General features: G+C 43.8%; 1 protein-coding gene across 1 annotated transcript; it reads right to left on the bottom strand.

Annotated features, from left to right (window-relative positions):
- Positions 1 to 453: 453 nt before the first annotated feature.
- Positions 454 to 20,665, bottom strand: TMBIM6 (transmembrane BAX inhibitor motif containing 6). Its single transcript, XM_040425494.1, has 10 exons — positions 20,529 to 20,665; positions 12,610 to 12,701; positions 9,782 to 9,890; positions 8,029 to 8,149; positions 6,011 to 6,059; positions 4,949 to 5,046; positions 4,314 to 4,393; positions 4,016 to 4,116; positions 3,362 to 3,437; positions 454 to 2,476 (listed from the first exon to the last, which is right to left on the bottom strand). Exons 2-10 carry the CDS (start codon positions 12,663 to 12,665, stop codon positions 2,453 to 2,455), a joined length of 714 nt encoding a protein of 237 aa, XP_040281428.1. The 5' UTR covers positions 12,666 to 12,701; positions 20,529 to 20,665; the 3' UTR covers positions 454 to 2,452.
- Positions 20,666 to 22,500: the final 1,835 nt, after the last annotated feature.

Raw genomic sequence — 22,500 nt, 5'->3', positions numbered from 1 at the left:
CCCGCCTTCCTGCTTCATTCATAAAGTGGGAGGAGCAGACAGACGGGGCAGGAGGCGCATGACGGACATGTTTTTGACACACCCACTCACTGACTGTTGGGCGCTCGCATTTTGCAAGCAGCTTGAGCGGCGCGATATGGCTGCGCGGCCGCCCACGCCACTTAGACGTAAGGGAACACCGACTGCAGGGGCCAGGAGGGTCCACAGGCGGCCGGGGCAACTGGAGTGCCAGGCCCGGTCGCAACTGCGACCCCTGTATGTACGCCACTGGTTCGTTTTCAAGTTTTAAAGTGGTTTTCCAAAGCTCGCTTCGTTCATCACTAGATATGACCAAACATGCTGGATTGTGTCTTGCAGTGTGTAATGTGATCCAATTCACAATCTCACAATACAAAAAAAATATGCAATTGGAACTTTATGAAAAAATGAAAGACAAAAAAAATGACAAGTGTATTGTGTTCTTTAATTTTTATTTTAGTACTTTAAGAATCTGTACAAATTAATCCCATAGTTTTGTATGTCAATCAAAAAGTTCCACAGTCAAAGTTATGTCTTCAATCAGAGAAATCACTACACTATAAAATAAAGTTATTTTGAAAAAATGTTATACATTTTCACATAGAATTTTCTTTCTTTACTTAATTCAATGTATTTCTTGGCACTGTTTCTAAAGCTGCTTGCCATATCCCTAAAAGCATGCAGGGGTGAGAGAAAAGGTTGGGTAGAGACAGCAGAGGGAAGTAACACTTTAATCCAACCTCCTGCACAAAGCCACATACCTTAAACTGCAAATTTTTTTATACTATTAAAAAGTGACAGAAAAAAATAAAATTAAATCAAAAGTGGATTACCTGGTTAACAATACGGTCAACAAACGGTACCGTACATACTGTAGTACTGCTGCTAACACAGATGCCACTTTATGTACGGACACAAATGCTACCTCCTTATCCAACAAGGATTTTCTCAATCTGAGCACAATGGAAAACAAGATGAGAAGACAAAGCTCCTGGGAGGTAGTCCTATTCCGGACACTCCAAAGATGGATTCTGCAGATAACCAGCTAGCTGATTGGACTGAGGAAAAACTTGGCAAGATCTTCTCCAATTTCATCATACAGCAGAATGGCAAAGTCAGAATTTTGAGGCTGGGTTTACACTTTGTGGACGAGATGTGGTTTCTATCAGCCTTTTTGGTGCTATTTCTTAACCCTTAGGCCAAAAACCACACTGCGCTTACAACATGTGACCCCCCAGCTTCACTGGTCACTCATATTTCAGCTACAATGTAGAGATCTGGGTAAGTATTGGGAGCTTTGAGATCTAGTCCAGTTCCCAGAAATATTTATCTACTACTTTTAAAGAACATCTACGAAACAGAAGACTACACATATTAACACCTTATCAATACTTTTTGTGCAGGGGTTTAATCTGAATTTGCCTTCTTGCATAACAAGCGATGACACAAACGGGTTTGTGTCTTGAGATCTTCAATGTTAGGACACTTGATCCTGGCAAGGCCTAGATAGAAAATGATGTGAAGGGGAGGAGGGACTGTACAGATCTTTTGCTCTAATATTTATAGTGCTTAAATCATTCCTACTTCCTTCATAGGATGGCAACTTGATAGTTGAATAAACACAAGATTTGGCAGACAGCAGGGAAGCAAACACAGCTTTTACAAGTCAGGTTTGAACAATTGGATTTTAGACAAGCGCACGTACAGCCAAGCGACAGGGCCTCCACTGGTCCGTTCTTTTATGAAGGAGCACCAAATTATCTGGTTATGGACAGTTAGTGCAAGTGGTTAATGAAAGCCAGTACAGCATAAGGTTAAACTAGAGTCCCAGAGGCAACTGTGCTCAGACAAGAGGAGATCATTAAATTCCAGTAAAATTATAACATCCGTCACACGTCTGTGGCACTGCTGGAAAATCCTTACTTGCCTTAATGCTAATCACTCAAGATAAAAGTAGTGCAGAATTGGAGAAGCTAAACCCACCTCGCTCAAAACTCAGGAGTATTCAGTGTGCCACAAGTTAAACCCTAGATCAGATAGAACAGGGATTTAGAAATGCTTTCAAGAGCAACATAGGATGCACAAATTCCAGCACAAACTGCTTGATTTTTGCCTTAAGAGACTTGCTCAAGTGTTCATCTAATAAACTTCATAGTCATTTGTGATCTTCCAATTTTTGTGCACCATGGCAAAAAAAAAAACTAAAACTGACATGACGCTTTAAGCACAAGAAAAAGAAACAATAAAAGGAAATCTCATAAGACAGCCAAAATGATTGGGAAAAATGAAGGAATAGAAAAAAAAAAAAAAAAAGAAGTAGTACAGAAACATACACAAGGGAGCTTTTCATTACACCATGGAACAGAAAGCCAACAGAAGGACGAAAAGAAGAAAGTATGGAAACAAAAAGTGGCATCAGCGATGAGGGGTCCAGTTACTTTCGCTCTTTCTTCTTATCCTACAATAGAGAATCAATAACAATTACTATACAAGGCATCAGCAATTCAACAAATGTTCACACATATGCCAATAAGGCGTCAAGTATCTTTTAGACTTTTCAGCTAATAGATGAAAATTATTATGAGGGTACTAAAACAGACTATACAGTTACAATGCCTTAGGGGCCTACGTGACGGAACGATTATCACTTAAATTCTCATAATCGTCCAAACTTCTGAAATTTTTGTCGCATTTAACAACGTGCAGCAATAAAATGACAAATCATTAGTTTTCCGTGGACTGGACACATCTACTTGACTGACAGATTGGCGTTAGTCGTCACCAAACCCCCTTTGTGTAATCGGAAATCTGCCAATTGTTAACAGTGTAAATGCTTTAGGAGCAAACAGCGAAAAATATTTAGCGACTGTTTCATGTAACTGAACATCTTCTGAACAGAAACAACTCGTTAAAGCTACTTTCACATCTGCGTTTTTGCTATCCGGCATGGGATCTCAAAACCACAGCATTCGTTTGAATAATACAACCGGCTGCATCCATTCAGAATGGATCCTATGGTATTATATCGAAAATGAACATACTGAAAAAAAAAACATCCAGCACCATTGACTAACATGGTTTTTAGTGCCGGATCCAGAATATGGAGTTTCTCTTGCTGCAAGCAGCGTTTTTGTGTCCAGCATGGGAACGCAACAATACTGGAACGGAATGCATTCTGGTGCGCTCCGCTCCGATGTGTTCAGTTTTGTTCCCACTGACAATGAATTATGACAAAACTGAAGAGTTTTCCTTTAGTTTTGAGATCCGGCAGAGGAAAACGCAGGTGTGAAAGTAGCCTAAACCAGAATTGAAGGACATATACATACACAATGCAGTTACATACCTTCTCATTCATAGCCAAGATTATCATGAGTTTCCTGAAGATGGTGATGAAATCAAGAAACAGATCCACACAGTGCCTTCAAAGAGAAGAAAACAAGTTGGTAAACAGCATCTTTACCATACTAACTTTTTATAAAAATAAATCAAGTAACAAGTACAATAGTCGAGGGCAGCTTTTAAGCAACTCGTTTAAGGTAAGATTGTATTAAGGTAAATTTACAGGTCCTTACACCTTATATTACCAATAGCAAACTCCTGAAATTGTTACATAACACTGCAACTAGAGTAGTAATAACTATTTTAATCAAACTAATAACCGTACGGGACATTGCTACATGAACTTTGGCCTTTAGAAATATTTAGTCACAATATCTGAATCAGCACCAGAATTTGGGGGGGGGGGGGGGGGGGGGAACACTCAAGCAAGAACAGTAATAGATTAGGAAGCACCCCTGTAATCACTTTGGGTAGTTCCTAAAGCAGGAAAAGATAAGATGAGGCCCTTCGTTAATGGGTGTCTGGACAGATGTTTTCAGACAATCTTGATTTTCAGAGAATCTTTATCAAGGGACACTCAGACATATGAAACCTGCCCAATATCACAATTTGCATGTATGAGAACTTTTGGCAACATAGAATTTAGGTCATGTCTTACCATACATAATCTTTGTCTCCCTTCTCGGCTTTATCGATAATGAGCTGAGTGTCAAACAGGACAAATCCACACATGACCAGCAGACCGATGTACATGTGCATCTGAAAGAGAAATACGGAATACACTTACAGAATAGGCAATCAGCTTCTGGTCATCAACGCAGGCTGCAAGTACCATTCATTTTAAGTATGGGTAGGTATCAGTATTGTGACAAGTAGCAGTTCTTTCCGGGTATGAATAATGACAGAAAGATAATACACGAACTACCCGGATATTTCAAAGCAATGTGATTTCTTACTTTGAAAAGCAAAGCTGATCCAATGAAGAGATTCACCAAAGAGGAGAGAGTGAGCAGGCTCAGGGCAGACATCAGAAAACCTGAGGAGCAATAGAATCAGACTTTTAGAAGACATTACTGGGCATCCAAAGAACAGATGAAGAATATAAAAACTTGACATTCCATTTACAACTAATATTAGGTTCTTAAAAGGGTTGTCTGGTTTAGAAAACCAATTTTCATCTTCAGCAATCATAGTCCCCACCTAGCTCTCCAGCTGTTGCACAACTACAACTTCTATCATGCCCTGACAGCTTGCTACTATCAGGGCATGATGGGAGTTGTACTTTTGCAACCACTGGAGAGCCACAGGTTCGAGATCAGAGATTCACGCTATTAATGAATTGTTCATCATGTAAAGCTTAATTTCCCATGTGGTAGCATTGAAGGGAAATTGGACACTCTACTAGGTTTCCCTACAGGTAACATCTATTACTAGGGGTGTCAGCAGGGGAACACCCTGTGACTCCCATATTGTCAAGGTACCCTTCTAACAAGTAGTAACTGTATAAAGCAGAGAAACCCCATTAATGCTACCCATGCAATCGTTGATATGAAGAGGAGGAGAGGGACTGTCACAAAAGAATAGCACTTACCTCCTAGGAAAAGGAAGCTGCGACTTGTTGAGTACAGGGCACTAAGTGTGAAGCAGGTGAAAATCACGGCTGTACCCAAGAAAGCAGTAGGAATGATGCTGTGGGAAAACCAGATTATTTAATCACATGACCAAAAAAAAAAAGTCACGGCATAAAGTAGCATTTTGAACTGCAGCAACATCAGAATTAATCTCGAGTGGTTATTTCAGTCAACGTTGCTCTTCTATCAGCTTGAATCAGTCGGCCCATTCTCCTCTGACCTCTAGCATCCACAAGGCATTTTTGCCCACAGGACTGCCGCATACTGGATGTTTTTCCCTTTTCACACCATTCTTTGTAAACCCTAGAAATGGTTGTGCGTGAAAATCCCAGTAACTGAGCAGATTGTGAAATACTCAGACCGGCCCGTCTCAAAATTGCTTAAATCACCTTTCTTTCCCATTCTGACATTCAGTTTGGAGTTCAGGAGATTGTCTTGACCAGGACCACCCCCCTAAATGCATTGAAGCAACTGCCATGTGATTGGTTGACTAGATAATTGCATTAATGAGAAATAGAACAGGTGTTCCTAATAATTCTTTAGGCGAATATATATATAATATATATATTTTTATTTTATTTTATTTTTTTAACCCCTGCACTGCCTGTCTATCTAGTCTTGGTATTTTATTTATTTTTTTGTTAAACTGAAAAGATTCTAATCGAAAATTGTCCATCGGCTTGAAATTTTTTTTATATATATTTTTTGGGGCTAAATCACCCAGCCCTATTGGAAATAAATAAATCTAGGCTCATGGACTGCCAGAGGAGCCTGTGCCTTGTCAGATTAAGCGCATTCTCCGGCAGTGCAGGGGATATCAACGATCAGCGTGAAATGCTGGTCTTTGATAAATTACCCCCTTAGTACTTTGATATACTGACACGCTCTTCATTTCATAGTGCCTGTGGTTAGGGCAACATAAACCTGCTGACAGATCCCTTTAGATTACTGGGGCCTTAGAGTATGGCCACACATGACATAACAGTAGAAGAAAAGTTGAGTAACTTTTAAAGTATTAATACCTGGGGTTAACAGCAATACACATGTTTAAGATGGGACCCAAGCCACAACCTGGAAGACAAAAAGGGCATTTTTATTTTCTTCTTCCTTAGCACCATTATAAATTCATATTTTCCTCTATTAAACAGAATGAAGGTATGTCCTGTCTGTTAGCATGTCAATTACACCTTGATTGAAAATCTGCTTGGTGTGTGAAGTCAGTGTTGCTCTGACCTGGATGACGTTAATCAAGTCAGAATGGATGTGCTAACAGCAAGGACACTGACAAGTCACTGCTGCAGCATTTATTTTTCCCACTCATAGTAAGGCCTCATGCACACGGTTGTTGGGTGGAAGTGGCCGTATTGCTGCCAGCAAACAGTGGGTCGGCAAGCCACGGCCGCATCACGGATGTGGACCCATTCACTTGAATGGGTCCACAATTCCAGAGATGCGGAACGGAACACCGGAAGCACTACAGAGTGCTTTCGTGGTGTTTCTTTCTGTAGTTCTGCACCACAAAAAAATGACAAGTTCAATGGGTCCGGCCCGCTGCACGGATGTTGCCCATGCATTGGGGACCGCAATTGCATTGGGCTGGGCATAACATTTTCAATAGATGGTTCCGCAAAAACGGAAGACATAGGGATGCATTTCAGTATGTGTTCCATTTTTTTTTTGCGGACCCATTGACCTGAATGGAGCCACGGAACGTGATTTACGGGCAACAATAGGACATGTTCTATCTTTCAACGGAACGGAAAAAGGAATGCTTACGGAACACATTCCGTTTTTAATGCAGAACCATTGAAATGAATGGTTCCGTATACGGAACACAAAAAAACGGACCGTACACTCGCGAAAAAAAAAAACGATCGTGTGAGGCTCCCATAGGAATACATAGAGAAACTGGCGTCCTGTCCACACATAAGATGCTGTGTTATCTGGAGAGTCAGAATGCTGGTCACATGACACAGCTGAGGATCAGAAGGGGAGTTATAACTCACAAATACAGTCACTGGTAAGAACATTACCTTCACTACAGTTTATATTTGGTACCTTTCTAACAAGTCAGAATAAAAAAAAAAAAATGTTGTAATACCATGAGCTACAACTTGTTGGAAGGGATTTACACTAAATCAGTTTTACATATATGGTGCATTGGGAAAGTCTTCAGACTCTTTCACTTATCTCACATTTTATGTTGCAGCCATGTGCTAAGAGTAAAGTAAAAAAAAAAAAAAAAAAAAGTTTTTCCCCCATCATTCCGCACTCAATACCACATAATGAGAACAAGAAGACAGAATGTTCAAACTTTTTGCTAATTTATTAAAAAAAAAAAATATTTAAAATATAGCATTAGCATAATTATTGAGGGATGTTTGATTGGGTTCAAGTTAAGGATCTGGTTAGGCCACTCAAGGACCTTCACAGAGTTGTCCCTAAGCCGCTCCGGAGCGGTCTTGGCTGTGTGCTTAGTGTCATTGTATTGGTAGAAGGTGAACTTTCGGACCAGTCTGAGGTCAGGACAACCCTGGATCAGATTTTCATTAGGAACATCTCTGTACGTTGCTCCATTCAGCTTTCTTTCAAGCCTGACCAGTGTCTGTCTCAGCTATTGAACCCCCACCACCACCACCACGCTTTACTGCAGGGATGGTATTGGGCAGGTAATGTGCAATGCCTGGTTTCCTCCAGACATGACACTTAGAATTGAGGCCAAAAAGTTATTCTTATTTTAATTAGACCTTATTTCTCACAGTCAGTCCTTTAGGTGCTTTTTTTTGTTGCAAACTTTCAGGTCTTTTACTTTTGTACGATTAATGTAGCGTAACAAGATTATCAAGTCTTACTACAGGTTTATTGAATCGCTAGTATGTCATTTATCCAAATTATGAGAGGCTAAATATATATGTCACAAGAATGTGCAAGGTAGAGAATTTTCATTCTGGCATTTATACAGGCAAATTCATGCTAAGACTCCAAGGAGCAAATACATCCTCTTGTAAATCTGTGTAAAACAAAATAAAAAAACCCTCACCAGTGAAGAAGGCAAAAGCGGCTAAAATTCCCAGGCGTTTCTTCTCAGTTTCATAGCTGTGAGGAGTAAACATTAGCCATAACATGGTACCCAGAGTGCCTGCAAAGACCAGGAAGTTGCCCTGCATTGAAAGATGGAAAGGGGATTTACAAAAGACACCAAGATGACAGAAATGTATATGACATGGGGCATATATGCTGCAGATTCTCGGAAGTGGAAAGTTGCATCAAAGTGGATTTGATTAAAACAAATCCATGCGGAAATTCATCTGCAATGTGGATTTTAAATCTGCAGCGTGTCAGTTGATGCAGCGGATCTCACCTTTTGCGGTGCACAAGCGGAAATCTGCAGCAAATCCTCATGTAACTCAGGACAATTTTGTTGCAGATTCACAGAAGTTTTTTTTCTGCTGCAATTTACATGTGGATGCACGGTAATGCCTTGTTCACACTTCAGTGAATCGTGGAGGAGTACTGTCCGTGTTCTCTATGGACAGCACATGCACCCACTGATTTCAATGTGTTTGTCCAAACACACAGTGGTTTTCCACTGACTGTGGGTCAATGGAAAAATCATGGGAGCATTCACTACTTGGACCTGTGATGTGGGCCAAACATGTCCATTAAAACATCTGCAAAATGGGTCCGCATCTGTTCCGCAATTTTGCAAAACCGGTGCGGACCCACTCATTTTTAATGGGGCTGTCCGCATATCCGCACTTCCGTTCCGCAAAAAAATAGAACATGTCCTATTCTTGTCTGCAATTGCAGACAAGAAAAGGCATTTTCTATGAGTGCCGGTGATGTGCTGTCCGCAAAACACATACGACGTGTGAATGGACCCTAAAGTCTACGGGTCCATTACAAAAAAATAACACTGGTACAACATCTATGTTCTGTTAATGGTTTTTCACGGACAATTGTCCATGGAATACAGGTGACACATGGAGGGCAAAAAATGGACACGTGGACCAAACACGAAAAGTCATTTAATCAAATGTGCAACGTGGGCACCAGGTTAAGTTGTGGTGTGTTATCTCAGGTTGAGTGGAGGACACCTTCCAAAAAGGAGTACAAGGCAGAAGTATTAAAGGCTTTACTTGGAGCACATAAGCCAATGACAGCAACGTTTCGGCATGCTGGCCCTTCTCAAACTGGAAGGCCTGCGTGCTGAACAGATCCCGCTACTGGTATGACAATGCATTGGGCTTCTCCTGCAATAAGAAAGAACTAAGGCAATAGGAGGAAGGAAGTTGAATTATTGGACACATTTACTAACATGTCCTAGACGCTCTAAAATATGTCAAATTCATCACAGTGGCTGAGGCGGGATTATACATGCCAATTTCTTAGACTGTCAGGCTAATCTAAATTTATACCACCTATTAGCTTCCTTTGCATCAGAATTTTATGCTAAAATTTTATGCTAAAAATCTGGTGCACATTCTTGCGTCTTATGCCACATCCCCGTATTGGGGGAAAGCGGTTCCAAAACGCTCAATAAATGTGAGTAGAACATCTTGTGCATTGGATTTCTGCCTCAATCTGCAATATTAAATCTATCCCATCGTGCTCTTAAAAACTAATTGGAAGAGCGAAAAAAATAAAAATAAGAATAGGGACGTTTAAATGGAGGAGTATTGTATCTCCAGCAGGGCCATGAGTACCGTGATGAGAAGTAGAATATGTATTGGTGCTTTAGCTAGCCCTGCTCATGAAACAGAATAAAATGAAATTCTACTGAACTGACTCACCTGCAAGAATCCGAATACCACGTTTGCATAAGCACCAGCAGCAGCAACCAGCATGCACAGGGCAAAGCTGCTATACACTCGCTTCAAGTGCTGCTGTGTGGAGTGGGAGCTAGAATAAAACAGATAGAAGGGGCAAATTAGTTAGATCTACTGATTTTTTTCCCCCCATTTGTAAAAAGAAACAAAAAACATAAAGAACGACAAAGTTGTTGCAATAACTCAGCATATGCGTGATTTTTAAAGCAAGAGATCCTTATGGGCACTATCAAGTGGCCAGCTGCTTTCTTGTCTTTGAGAAAAAGTACCCAAACACATTAGAAAATAGATGGCTGAATCTGTTGGTGGGATTGACCATCGACCTCCGGCACTGCAGCTGTTCTGAAACTACAACTCCCAGAATCCTCCTTTCACTTCTATGGGAGTTACAATAACAGCCAAGAAAGTGTGCATGCTGGGAGTTGCAGTTTCACAGCAGAGGGAGTGCGGATGGTTGATGATCCCTGATCTAATGTGTATGTGGATGTCCAGACTTTCTGGGGAAGAAGGATGGGACATGTTGGATTTCAATAAGCCTGATGCTTCCCACAGGAGTTACGCTGCTGTCAGAGGAGTCTGGTTGCCACTTACATCCCTCTCCCCATAGAAAAATCACATGCTGAGCATTATGAAGAATAGTAGTCAGCTGCAGAAGAACTGGCTGACAGCGATTGAGGGCTTAGGAGCGCCTTTAAACTGGCTGCAGGCAGACAGCCACAACTTCCCCAGTAAACGGAGCTTGTCTGCAAGATGATTCTGCCTTAGGCCTCTTGCACATGACCGTATGTATTTTGCGGTCCGCAAAAAATACGGATGACGTCCGTGTGCATTCTGTATTTTGCAGAACGGAACAGCTAGCCCCTAATAGAACAGTACTATCCTTGTCCGTAATACGGACAATAATAGGACATGTTCTATTTTTTTCCGAACGGAAATACAGAAACGGAATGCACACGGAGTACCGGCCCCTTTTTTTGCAGACCCATTGAAATGAATGGTTCCGTATACGGACCGCAAAAAAAAAACAGAATGGATATGGAAACAAAATATGTTCGTGTGCAAGAGGCCTTAGACTTCCTAACAGTTCTCACATTTCTAAGGAAGTACATTTTAATCTAAAGTGCGGTTACGTTTTAAAAATTGGTGGGCAGGGTCACCTTAACATGTTTTTTTGAGGAATACATAAGCAGCTACCAGACTCCTGATCCATCTATGGGAGTAAAAGAATTTCACATTATCTCCGCCTTGTCAGATGCTTGCGTCCACCAACAGTAAATTTGGGGAACCATGATCAGTGTTGAGCCGCGGCCGTCTCACAGCTTACCAAGCACAACGCCGTCAACGATGCTTGGTACTGTAGCTCTGCACCATTCACTCGATGGGACTGAGCTGCTTAGGCCACATGACCAATAAACGTGAGGTCACTGGTCTCTTCGGACAGCTGATAAGGAGTCAAAACTCCACTGATCAGATAAGGATGACCTATCCTGAGGATAGGTCATCAGCATTAAACACTTGGACAACCCCTTTAAATTATTTATACCCGGATGCAGACTACATCAGGTAAGGACTGAGACATGCTCAGATTTACATCATATTACAACTACTTACATCTTATCCATATAAATGTGACATGTATAAGGATCAAAATGAATTAAACATTATCCATTAATAAAATGTAAAGAAACAGTGCCCAGGAACATCCTGGCACTGAGTGCCCGGGGGCGCCAACAATCTATTCTGAATTTGAATCTTAGCCTGGGTGAAAGGAAGCCTAGCTATGGCGGTAAGTCTCCTCCATCCCCATTTTGCAGCCATCAGTTTCAAAGGGACTAAATACTAGATCACAAACAGGTCCTATACTTAGTCACTGAAATTACGGGAAGAACCAACACATAATCATGACGTCAATGGTTAACTCCGTACTTATTGCTCAGAGGAAGGATGCGATTGCTAAAACAAGACAAACTACTGCAAGCATTAAACTCATCATCTAAAGGAAATAAGGCTACTTTCACACCTGCGTTCGGGTGTCCGCTCGTGAGCTCCGTTTGAAGGGGCTCACGAGCGGCCCCGAACGCAGCCGTCCGACCCTAATGCATTCTCAGTGGAGGCGGATCCGCTGAGAATGCATCCGTCTGCCAGCGTTCAGCTTCCGCTCCGCTCAGTGAGCGGACACCTGAAAGCTGCTTGCAGCGTTCGGGTGTCCGCCTGGCCGTGCGGAGGCGAGCGGATCCGTCCAGACTTACAATGTAAGTCAATGGGGACGGATCCGTTTGAAGATGACACTATATGGCTCAATCTTCAAGCGGATCCGCCCCCATTGACTTTCACTGTAAAATCTGGACGGATCCGCTCAGGCTACTTTCACACTTAGAAATTTTTCTAAGTTACAATGCAGACGGATCCGTTCTGAACGGATGCGAACGTCTGCATTATAGGAGCGGATCCGTCTGATGAAACATCAGACGGACCCGCTCCGAACGCTAGTGTGAAAGTAGCCCAAGACAAGGTGAAAAATAGCCATAAATAACTGGACCTATTCTGATGAAATGGTGTATACTGTACATGGATGAATAGAAAAAGTTTCACAAAGACAGAATATTAACGTTCTCTGCTAAAACAAGCAATATAGTTGAAAAACCCCAGATTGTAGCAATAAAAGGGTTAAAAAAAACAACAACTACGAATTTCAGAACAGATTTCCGCACCATTTATAATACTGCTGACACCAAGATCTTGTCAAGTGGCCCAAGGAACTAAAATGTACCCTACCACAGCCAAGTACTTACATGTGCGAGAACTTGAGGAGCGCATCAAGGTTGATATTTCGATCAAGAAAATCCATGGTGGATACGATTATGGGCGTCTTCTGTCTGAATCCCTGTAAAGTCGAAAATAAACGGAGTTACAAACTTTCACTGGTTCGATGCAAAAAAAAAAGAGTGCGATCTGAAGAGCGAGGGGAGAGCTCTTTCTGTGCGTCCGCTTTTTGAGGCAAGCCTGGTACAATGGTCACACTGGAGTTTCTTCGGCGTGACTCAGACTTATGGAGGCCCCTGGGACCTCTTGATCTAGATGGTGCAATTATTGCAGGCTGTTGCAAGAAACCTATAGGCTCAGGCATCTCCAAAGGGAACAAACATCGCACCCACCCCATAACAGTCATTAATCCGGCTAATGATTTCCCTTGGAAACAACAATAATTGCAAGTAGGTAGCTAAGGAATGGTAAATTAATACACAGAATGGACACATCGGAATGAAGAATCATCAAATAAAGGATATAAAGTGACCGCTTCATCATATAGCTAACAATCTTTAGGAGTAGAATTACAAAAAAAATAAAAAATCTGAGGGGGACTCTGAATTGTACTGAATGGCAAGTACACACTTAGTATACTAAACATGCTGGGGGACCGTGCGATCAGAACACCAGTATAAGCCCCATCATTTGACAGGAAACCAACATTGCATTGTTAAAAGGGCATTTACACCTCAAAGGGTGACTGCATATTGCACTACAATGGTGGGGGCTTGACCCCTTGAACCCCCACGAATCCTGAGAACACAGGGGATGCAGTGTTGGTGTAGCACTGCGTTACCTTCACAGATTTTCTGCACAGCTGCCCCCCCTGGCTGCGCTGAGACCTGCAGTGCAGTCATATTCAAGTGAATGGGGCCATGCAGCAAGACATCAGGGACTCATGCACTTCTTTTAAGATCAGCGGGGGTCCCTGGAGATCTTAAAGTGATGGCATAGCCTAATAATATGCCATCACTTTGTGAGATAGGATAACCTCTTTAAGGGTCCGTAGTGCATTGAGGATCTGCAATACACCCGGCTGGCACCCCCATAGAAATGCCTAATAGGATATGTTCTATTTTTTTTCCGGAGCCGCGGACTGGAAGATCGGTGGCGCGCTCTGGAAATGCAGAAAGAACACTGTGTTGTCCGCATTCATTCCTGCCCCATAGAGAATGTATGGGTCCGCACCCGTTCCGCAATTCACGGAACGGATGCGGACCCATTATTACGGACGTGTGAATGGAGCCTAAAGGGTAGTCTTACCATCCTCAGTAAATTAATACAGCCAGACTATGCCAGCAATACAAACCTGTGGTGGCGACTAATGAGGATAATCTTTCAGAGAAATTTTTCCAGTCCACAGAAATACAATTTATCACTTGTCATTTGATCGATGCAAGCTACATGTGACCATAATCTCTCAAATATGAACGATAATAATCACTGCATTGTAATTTCCGCATCAGAAATCCACATCAAGATCTGCATGTGTTCCTTTCATATTTTCATGTGGATTTGCTCCAGATCTCACCCCTTTGCAATACACCCAAAAAACCTGCACAAAAGAAATGCTGCGGATTTTAAAATCCATCATGCAGGTCAATCTATAAATGTCATTTACTTTGCTGGTACTGTATTATCCATGTTTAATACGCACTGTGTGCATAGACCTTGAGGGGAACTGCACAGATATTGGCGCAGAAAACAAGGCTCATGTACACTTTGCACATATTTTCCATGTGGAAACGGCCCAGCAGTGTGGAGCTCAAAACCCACATCAAGTCAACTGTGTGCACGCGCGATTCTGCACCTTGCTTCACAAGTCATATGATACCGTGGAGCGCATTACGCAGCGAAATCCGCACATAAACTACACTGCTGTGTGAATTCACCCTTACAAACGGGAATCGTTTCCAGTAATAGGTGCCTTTTAAACAAAGATGAATCCAAGCCAAGGCAGATGGAAAGATAAGTAATATCCATTCAGCCTGGGAGGTATTTGAGTAGCAAATAGAAATCATGCAAAACCTGAAGGTGTACGCAGGGTTAGGACTAGGCAATGGAAGCAGTTACTAGACACGATATTACAGCGTGGAAAGCCTGCACCGCATATGTATACTACATAATGAAGCAGAGTCACGCACTGTGTCCACCTAAATCCACCATTTATGTGGCAGGTAGTGGAAGTCCTCGCTGCTGCCAGTCAGATACAGTGAGCAGAGTACAGTATATGGAAAGGTCCGTCCGTACACAGCGCCAGTAGCCGCTAATGGGGGCCACTCATTTCTAGGCACGCCGGCTCCAGATCTGTAGGTAGCAGATGAAGCACTCCCCATTCTTGTTGATAAGGGCGTATGCATGGATTTTTAGAGTGTCGTGATTTACTCCATACTGTATGTGACATAACAGGATGAAAAAGCATTTTCACCCAGCAAGTCCCTTCTTACAAATCCAACTGGAAACCAGTTGTATAATCAACTAATCCCATAAAACCTTTCTAATCTCAGGAAAGAGGCTGGAAACCGAGAACAGGGCTCAGGTGAATGCTACTTTCAGAATTGCAATGCATGGTTTCTGCTTCAACAAACCAGATTCAAAATGTAGTATAACCACCGGAGTGCAGAAGAGATAAACCAGTCAGTCCAGTTCAACCAGTATGCATGTATTTTCTAGTGTACTGAATGCAAGATCCTACTGGTTCCATCTAACCACACTGTCTGTTTTTTAAACTTGAAACATTCTGTAATCTGTAGACCTGACTGATGTAACCTTCCTGTATGAGCTTTAATATGTTGCAATAAGGCTCTGACATGGACTGGAGTGAGCGACGGTGCACGCTGCGGACTCCTCAGACTCCTGAGCATGTGCGAAGATCACACCACCTGCAGGAGAGACCGGCGTTCAGACAGAAAAGAAGTAAACTTTACCATAACATTATCACTGATCGCAGGACCCAGCCAACATAAAGGGGCTGTGCAGACCATACATCCTCAGTATTGGTCATCAATATCTGATCAGCAGGAGTCCGACATCCGGCACCCCCCCAAATCAGCTGCCAGCAAAGTATTACACTGCCGGCAAAGTCTATGAGATTCAGCAAATCTCATGTACACTTTGCTATTCCATTCTCTGTGGAAATTGACCTGTCATGCGAATCTTTTACACTTTAAGGCCCCATTCACACGACTGTATTTTTAGTCCGCATTTCAATGGGTCTGTAAAAAATGCGGACAGCACAACGCTAGGTTCACATTCGCGCTTGGCGCTGTGAACTCTGGCAGTCTGTTCTGGCGGAGGCATCGGCAGATACCACCGTGTACCCCCGGATCCCCATTCACTGTAATGGGATCCGGCGGTGATCTGTAAACGTTGCGTGTAGCATCTTTCGTCCAGCTGAAAGCCAGCATGTACGCCAGATAGTGACCAAATTACAGTGCTGGAGTTCACAACGCAGATGTACCTACTCCCCTCTCCTCACTGAGAACAAATGCATGCTCAGCAAAGCAAAGCAAAGCATGCATGTGTGTGTAATGGGGGGAGGACAGCTATCTAAGGTGTATGGCCACTTTAAGACCTGTTCACAAGCAGTTTTATCTATTGCATTTGGCCTACTTCCATTAAAAATAATTTGTGGTGTGATTTTTTATTTTATTTTTATAATGACCACATGCCTCATTCCTCTCAATTTTCTTACAGCATTCGGGATTTCGACATTGATAGTCTGACCTCAGTCTAGGCCTTCAATTCCCGCTTGGCGAGTCCGAGAGCCCACACCCCTGCCGATGAGCTCTGACACTTCACAGCTCTGTGCAATGCAAGTAAATGGAGCTGGTAACAGACTGCTCCCACAGAAGTAAACGGGGACAATGCTGCTGTTACTGGCTCTGCTACACAATGGACAGAGCTGTGTAGTGCTGGCACTGAATCTACAAGGAAACAGCTGATCATGGGTACCCTGACGATCTGGCCTGAGGACAGGCTATCAATATAAAAATTTTGGACAACCCCTTTAAGATATAGGCATGACTTAACATGCTGCAATAATATATATATATATATATATATGCGACCAAATGCAATAGTCGCGTACAGCGTGTTTACCTTCCCATGAGACTAGTTCTGATAGCTAAATATTACATTTACAGGTCTGACTCCTAGCATGCTAATCATTTTGATCACAAGACGGTGACATTTCTGTGTCCGCATACGTGATGACACCGACACGGAACAGGGTCGATAAACAATAGAAGACGCGACATTTACATTTCCTGAAGCCTTCAGAGCCTTGTCGTTTGTACAGCAATATGAAACAATGGCTACACGCAAATATGTCCCACGTCTTCTCCGCGATCGGCGAGGTGATGGCGGACGTCTGCCTCCAAGACTGTAGGAATGTCTGAAATATCTTCCTTCATAAAGCACAGTTACGGGGTCTTCTAATATTGACTGAATCTCACAAAAACCCTTCAGCCTTCTTCCAAACATATTTTTGGGGCCATTTTTGGCTTTAAAAAATATATTATAAGCATATGCCACTTTTTAAAAAAATGCAATGGCCGCCCTGACCACCCAAAAAAAAATGCACCAAAAGTGAAGAATAGAAAAGTGAGCAGTTTGTAGTACATTTATATTTCCTTATAGTACAGATTTATAACGTCTGATGCAGCATTTTTTCCTTTATAATAAACACTTTATAAAAAACTGAAAAAAGCCTCTTTTTGCAGAAATCTGTGAACAGTCTCAGACAGCTATATTAAACATAGTGTGTCTCTAATGGTCTCCAGGTCAGTGTTCTGAGAGTCAGGTAGTACAGCATACCCTGACCAAGAGTCTGTGGATGAATGGGGGGGACTTCTATGGGTCTGTGTATATAAGACCTTAAAAGGGGTTCATCATCCTGCACCCCTACCGATGAGTTTGGATTTAGCTCCATCGTCAGAAGTTGGCACCAGAACTACACAACATGGTCAGTTGTGTAGTGGAGGGAGCTCTGGGTGTTGCAGGGACTGTGTAGCTCCGGGGAAGACTTGCGGCGATAGAGCTATACTCTAATGCCCAACCTGCGGCCCTCCAGCTGTTGCCAAACTACAACTTCCATCATGCTCTGCTGTTGGCTGTCAGCTGTCTGGGCATGCTGGGAGTTGTAGTTTGGCAACAGCTGGGGGGAATCGCAGGTTGAGCATCACTAGTCTATCCTATGAGTGGGGGTGCGGGGTGTTGGATGGTTGCTGATCAACTAGTGATTGTCTATCCCCTAAGCACTCCAGCTGTGGTGAAACTACAACTCCCAGCATGCTCCATTCATTTCTATTGCGTTGGGAGAACAGCCAATCAAGTGTACATCTTGGGAGTTGTAGTTTTACCACAGCTGGAGTGCAGGAGGTTAGCTATTACAGCCCTAGGCCTTTGCTTAGTAAAAGCTGGACAACCCCTTTAAAATATTACCAGGAAATCTAAGCCGCTGCTTCTTACTTCTGGTAAATTTTCAAAGAAATAAGAAATAAACTTGATAATACTTTATAACAATTTACTTGGGACTTGTTTGGGGATCTTCGGTGGTAATTTTAGTTCCTACGCAGCTACAACACGTGTTATTTTCTAACCAGAAGGGGGAGGGAAACGTGTAACACACAAACTGGTCAAAGTTCACAAAGAAAAATAAAACCCTTACCGCACGTAAATCCCAAACATAGAATCTATTAACCGACCAGTCAGAGAGCTGCCCCCTGTTATGCAATGATAGACAGCTATTAGTGTGCATTCATGTTACAGTCCTGGGAGGATACTGATCTCTGCTGCAGGTCACCCTCTCGACTCTAAGGCCTCTTGCACACGACCGTATGCCCTCCTGAGCGGGCCACATGCCCTGGAATACACAGCGTCATAGAGTACAATGATACTGTGCACGTCGCTATTGTCCTGCACGCATATGATCATATGTGCAAGAGGCCTAAAGCAGAGCCATGTTAATAAAAGGGTTGCCCGACAACAGGGGTCAGCAACCTTCAGCACGCCAAATGCTGTGAAACTACAACTCCCAGCATGCACACTTGCTCGGCTGTTCTTGTAACTCCCTTAGAAGGATTCCGGGAGTGGTAGTTTCAGAACAGCTGGAGTACGGCAATGGCTGATCCCTGCCCTACAATATGACACCAGGAGTAGTGGATTCCAGAGATCTCATCGAGGGGTGATCAGGGTTAATACAGCTCTTAGTTGAAATAAAGACTTCCAACCGGCCCGGATCTGTGACATTACTCAATATCAGAATGTATGTCCTGAGACACAAACTGTGTGACCCGATGTTATTTTAAAGGGGTTCTCCAAAATTCTGTTATCGATTGCCTACCCTCAAATGTCGTTAGGAGGGGAAATTTTCTTTCGTAAGTTGTGTTCAATATCTGTCAGCCACTGCAAATGTATGAAGTCCGCCTACGAGGGATCCTGTACGGAAATAGGGCTCCCATTATCGTGTATGGGGTGTATACTGGACTTTTTTTTTCTTTTCTTTTTAATTCATGCACACGACCGTTGTTTTGGTCTGTGCGCTTTCCGCATCCGTTGCTCCATTCCGTGGTCCGTAAAAAAAATATGACCTGTCCTATTCTTGTCCGCAAAGCGGACAAGAATAGGCAGTTGTATTAATGGCTGTCTGCGCCATTCCACAAATTGCGGAACGCACACGGACCCCATCCGTGTTTTGCAGATGCACAATACACACAACGGTCTTACAAAACATCGAATACTGAATTTTATTTATTAAAGACCTTACCCGGACATGTTGGGGCTTCCGTCAAAAATACGGGATAAAACAGCCCAGCACGTGGCACTATTCTGTCCGGCAAAACACCAGGTTTGCTAATGGAAATCCAATGGATCCCATTACGGTCAGTGGGGTCCATCGGGAGGCATGTATTACCCTCAGCTCCAGTGCTTTACTTTATTTTCATTGCTCTGCTCCAATAAGGGTCCATTCACACATCCGTAAGTGTTTTGCGGTCCACAAGTTGCGGATCCTCAAAACTCGGATACCGGCCGTGTGCATTCCGGATTTTACAGACCGCACGTGGCCGGCCCCATGATAGAAATGCCTATCCTTGTCCGCGATTGCGACATGCTGTATCTTTTTTGCAGGGCAGCAGAACAGAACTACAAATGCGGACAGCACGCGGTACGCTCTCCGCATCTTTTGAATTGCGGAATGGATGCTGACCCAGAGCTACGAACATGTGAACGGACCCCTAAGGCAGTGTGAACACATCCATATAAAAATAAAAAACGTAGCAGAACATCACTAATCATATGTTATCCTGGATCCTGAATCACGATCTTATACTTTTCTATAACTGTGTGGGACACTGAGGCCATCACACCTGGAGATCCTCTAACGCTTTGTCACAGTGCTAATGTCTGTGTCACTCTTCTTTAGGACTTTGACCGATCCCGTCCTTTGCTCCCGGATCATGGTGATACAGTTACCGCTGGGACAGCAGTCAGTGCCACCATATGGCACCTACCCTCCAGCACACAGGTAGACCCCATCCTACCAGCCCTGGCTGTGGACACTATGGCGGAGCAGTCTCTTTCACTTTCAGTTATAATCCCCAAGGCTTCTTCTTCCTCACAGCCCCAGTGTTGCTATGCTGCCAGGCACCCGTGACAGCAGGCAGTGCTATGTACATAGCAGACATACCGGAGCTGGGTGTGTACTACACTAAGTACTATACACGTACGCCAGGTACAGGCCGCCTACAACATACACCGCACTCGCGGCTACTCCGGGCAGGCCCGTGCTTCTCGACATAACATACAATAAGCAGAATGGCGGCCGCCACCCCGGCCTAGTCACGACATAGAGCTAGCCCCCCGCTGCGCCACTCGTCTCTAGGCAGCTGCCAGCGCTTACCTGGTCCTTGACTGTTAGCCTCGGTGTCGCCTTTCCGTTTGTCCCTTCGCTTCCGCCGTACGTGTCACACCACCAGCGGCCCCGCCCCTCAACACTTTTGTTCTGACTGCGGAAGCGTTACGTCTGCAGACTTCTTAACGGCCTCCTGCCTCGCACTGCCATTGGCTGGGCGGCACGTCACTCACTGTACGTTATCCAACCAGAATCGCTGATGTGTGACGTCGCCCCCCCTGCTTTGTTTTTATGCTTCAACAGCTCCCCTAGAGGAGAGAGATAGGAATAGTTTATCTGTAGGTGCCTGCCAGCTGCAGCGGTCTGATGAGTGTTCCATGGGGGCCCCCACAACTGGGGCCCCCAGCCCATTATGCACCATGCCTATAGTCAGCAGCCTGTGTGCCTGTTTATCAAGCATAGGTTTACATTACATTACATTTTTTCTTTTTTCTGGACAACTTAACCCAAAAGCCAACATTTTTTACAGACAAATTGGAAAACCGTAATGAATGATAAAGATTATAAGTAAATATATATGTATAATATATTTACTACCCTTCTGTCACGGAGACAGGCTAGGTGGTGGGGGCCATTACCTGCCTGCCCTATCCTAGCTAAAGAGCTACAGGGAAGGGGGCAGGAAACAGGCCTCCTGGATCCTTCCTCATTCGCTCTCCTCATCAGTGATGGCCAGTTCGCAGTGTTCGCCGACGAACACATGCGATCTGCCATCTTTATTCCCAAGCCCGGTGATGCAGAGGTAAGTCCAATGAAGACTGTTCTCGGAACTGCCTGCTCCCGGTGACCGCATGTGTTTCAGAGCGGCTCGCAGCGCAGGCACAGGTAAGGACTTACCTCTGCATCACCGGACTTGGGAATAAGGATGGCAGATCGCATGTGTTTGTCGAACACATGCGATCTGCCATCTTAACTGACAAGTCCGGCGAGGCACAGGTAAGTCATTACCTGTGCCTGTGCGCAAGCCGGTCTGAAATTAAATGCGGCCTCCGGGAGCAGGCATCCCCCCCCCGGAGGCTATTCTCAGAACTGCCTGCTCCCGGAGACCGCATTTCATTTCAGACCGGCTCGCGCACAGGCACAGGTAAGGACTTACCTGTGCCTCGCCGGACTTGTCAGTTTTTATTTTATTTTATTTTTTATATTAAATATATTTTATTTTGCAAGTAGTAGATCTACAGTATTCCATTTTGGTGTCACAAAACATTAATACATGTAGTTATACAGTAATACTTAGTGTCATCGGACTTGTCAGTTAAGATGGCAGATCGCATGTGTTCGCTGGCCATCTCTACTCCTCATGTCTCTGCAGACTCCCTGTATCGTTCCTTTTGTTCTGACTGGTAAGGGTACACTGACACAGTGACATTGTGTCACAATAGCGACGCAGTTGAGCTGTGGTTGAGGACTGCATGGCTGGACGGGCTCAAATTAAACTAATGAAGACCACACTGTTTAGTCAGTCTGCATTGCTAATAGCCACGCAGCACCTTCAAAGCAGAGCAGGCATTAAAGGGTTATTCCCATCTCAGACATTAGGGGCATATCGCTAGGATATGCCCACCACCTCTTGGACTCACACCTATTATACTTAGAATGGAGCCCGCAAAGTCCTGAAGGGTGCACCACACATACGCGTCCAACCTCCTGTCATTGCTATAGGAATGAGGTGCACCGCGCAAGCGTGGCCACCGCTCCGTTCACGGCTATGGCGCTGACGCAAATAGCCAAGGCAGCGCTGGCTATTTTCGGCGCTCTCATAGAAATGAATGGAGGGATGCCACACATACCCTCCATACTGTGGGCTCTATTCTGAGCATAGGTGTAGGACCTGCACCTATCAGACATTGAGCAACATCCCCCAATATCTGAGATGGGAATACCCCTTTAACAATGCAGACTGACCAAACAGGCCACTGCAACCCGTACAACCGTGACACAACCGCGCCTAAGGCCTCTT

This window comes from Bufo bufo, chromosome 3 (assembly GCF_905171765.1).
Source record: "Bufo bufo chromosome 3, aBufBuf1.1, whole genome shotgun sequence".
NCBI lineage: Eukaryota > Metazoa > Chordata > Amphibia > Anura > Bufonidae > Bufo > Bufo bufo.
Note: the sequence above shows the minus strand (reverse complement) of the source record. Positions and strands in the feature narration are given on the sequence as shown.

Excerpts from the sequence above, each read along its gene's own strand:
- TMBIM6 (XM_040425494.1), bottom strand. The coding sequence starts at position 12,665 with ATGGATTTTCTTGATCGAAATATCAACCTTGATGCGCTCCTCAAGTTC. Across the intron at positions 8,150-9,781 it reads TGGTATTCGGATTCTTGCAG|GGCAACTTCCTGGTCTTTGC; the intron begins GTGAGTCAGTTC and ends CTTTCAATGCAG. Across the intron at positions 6,060-8,028 it reads CGCTTTTGCCTTCTTCACTG|GTTGTGGCTTGGGTCCCATC; the intron begins GTGAGGGTTTTT and ends TTTGTCTTCCAG.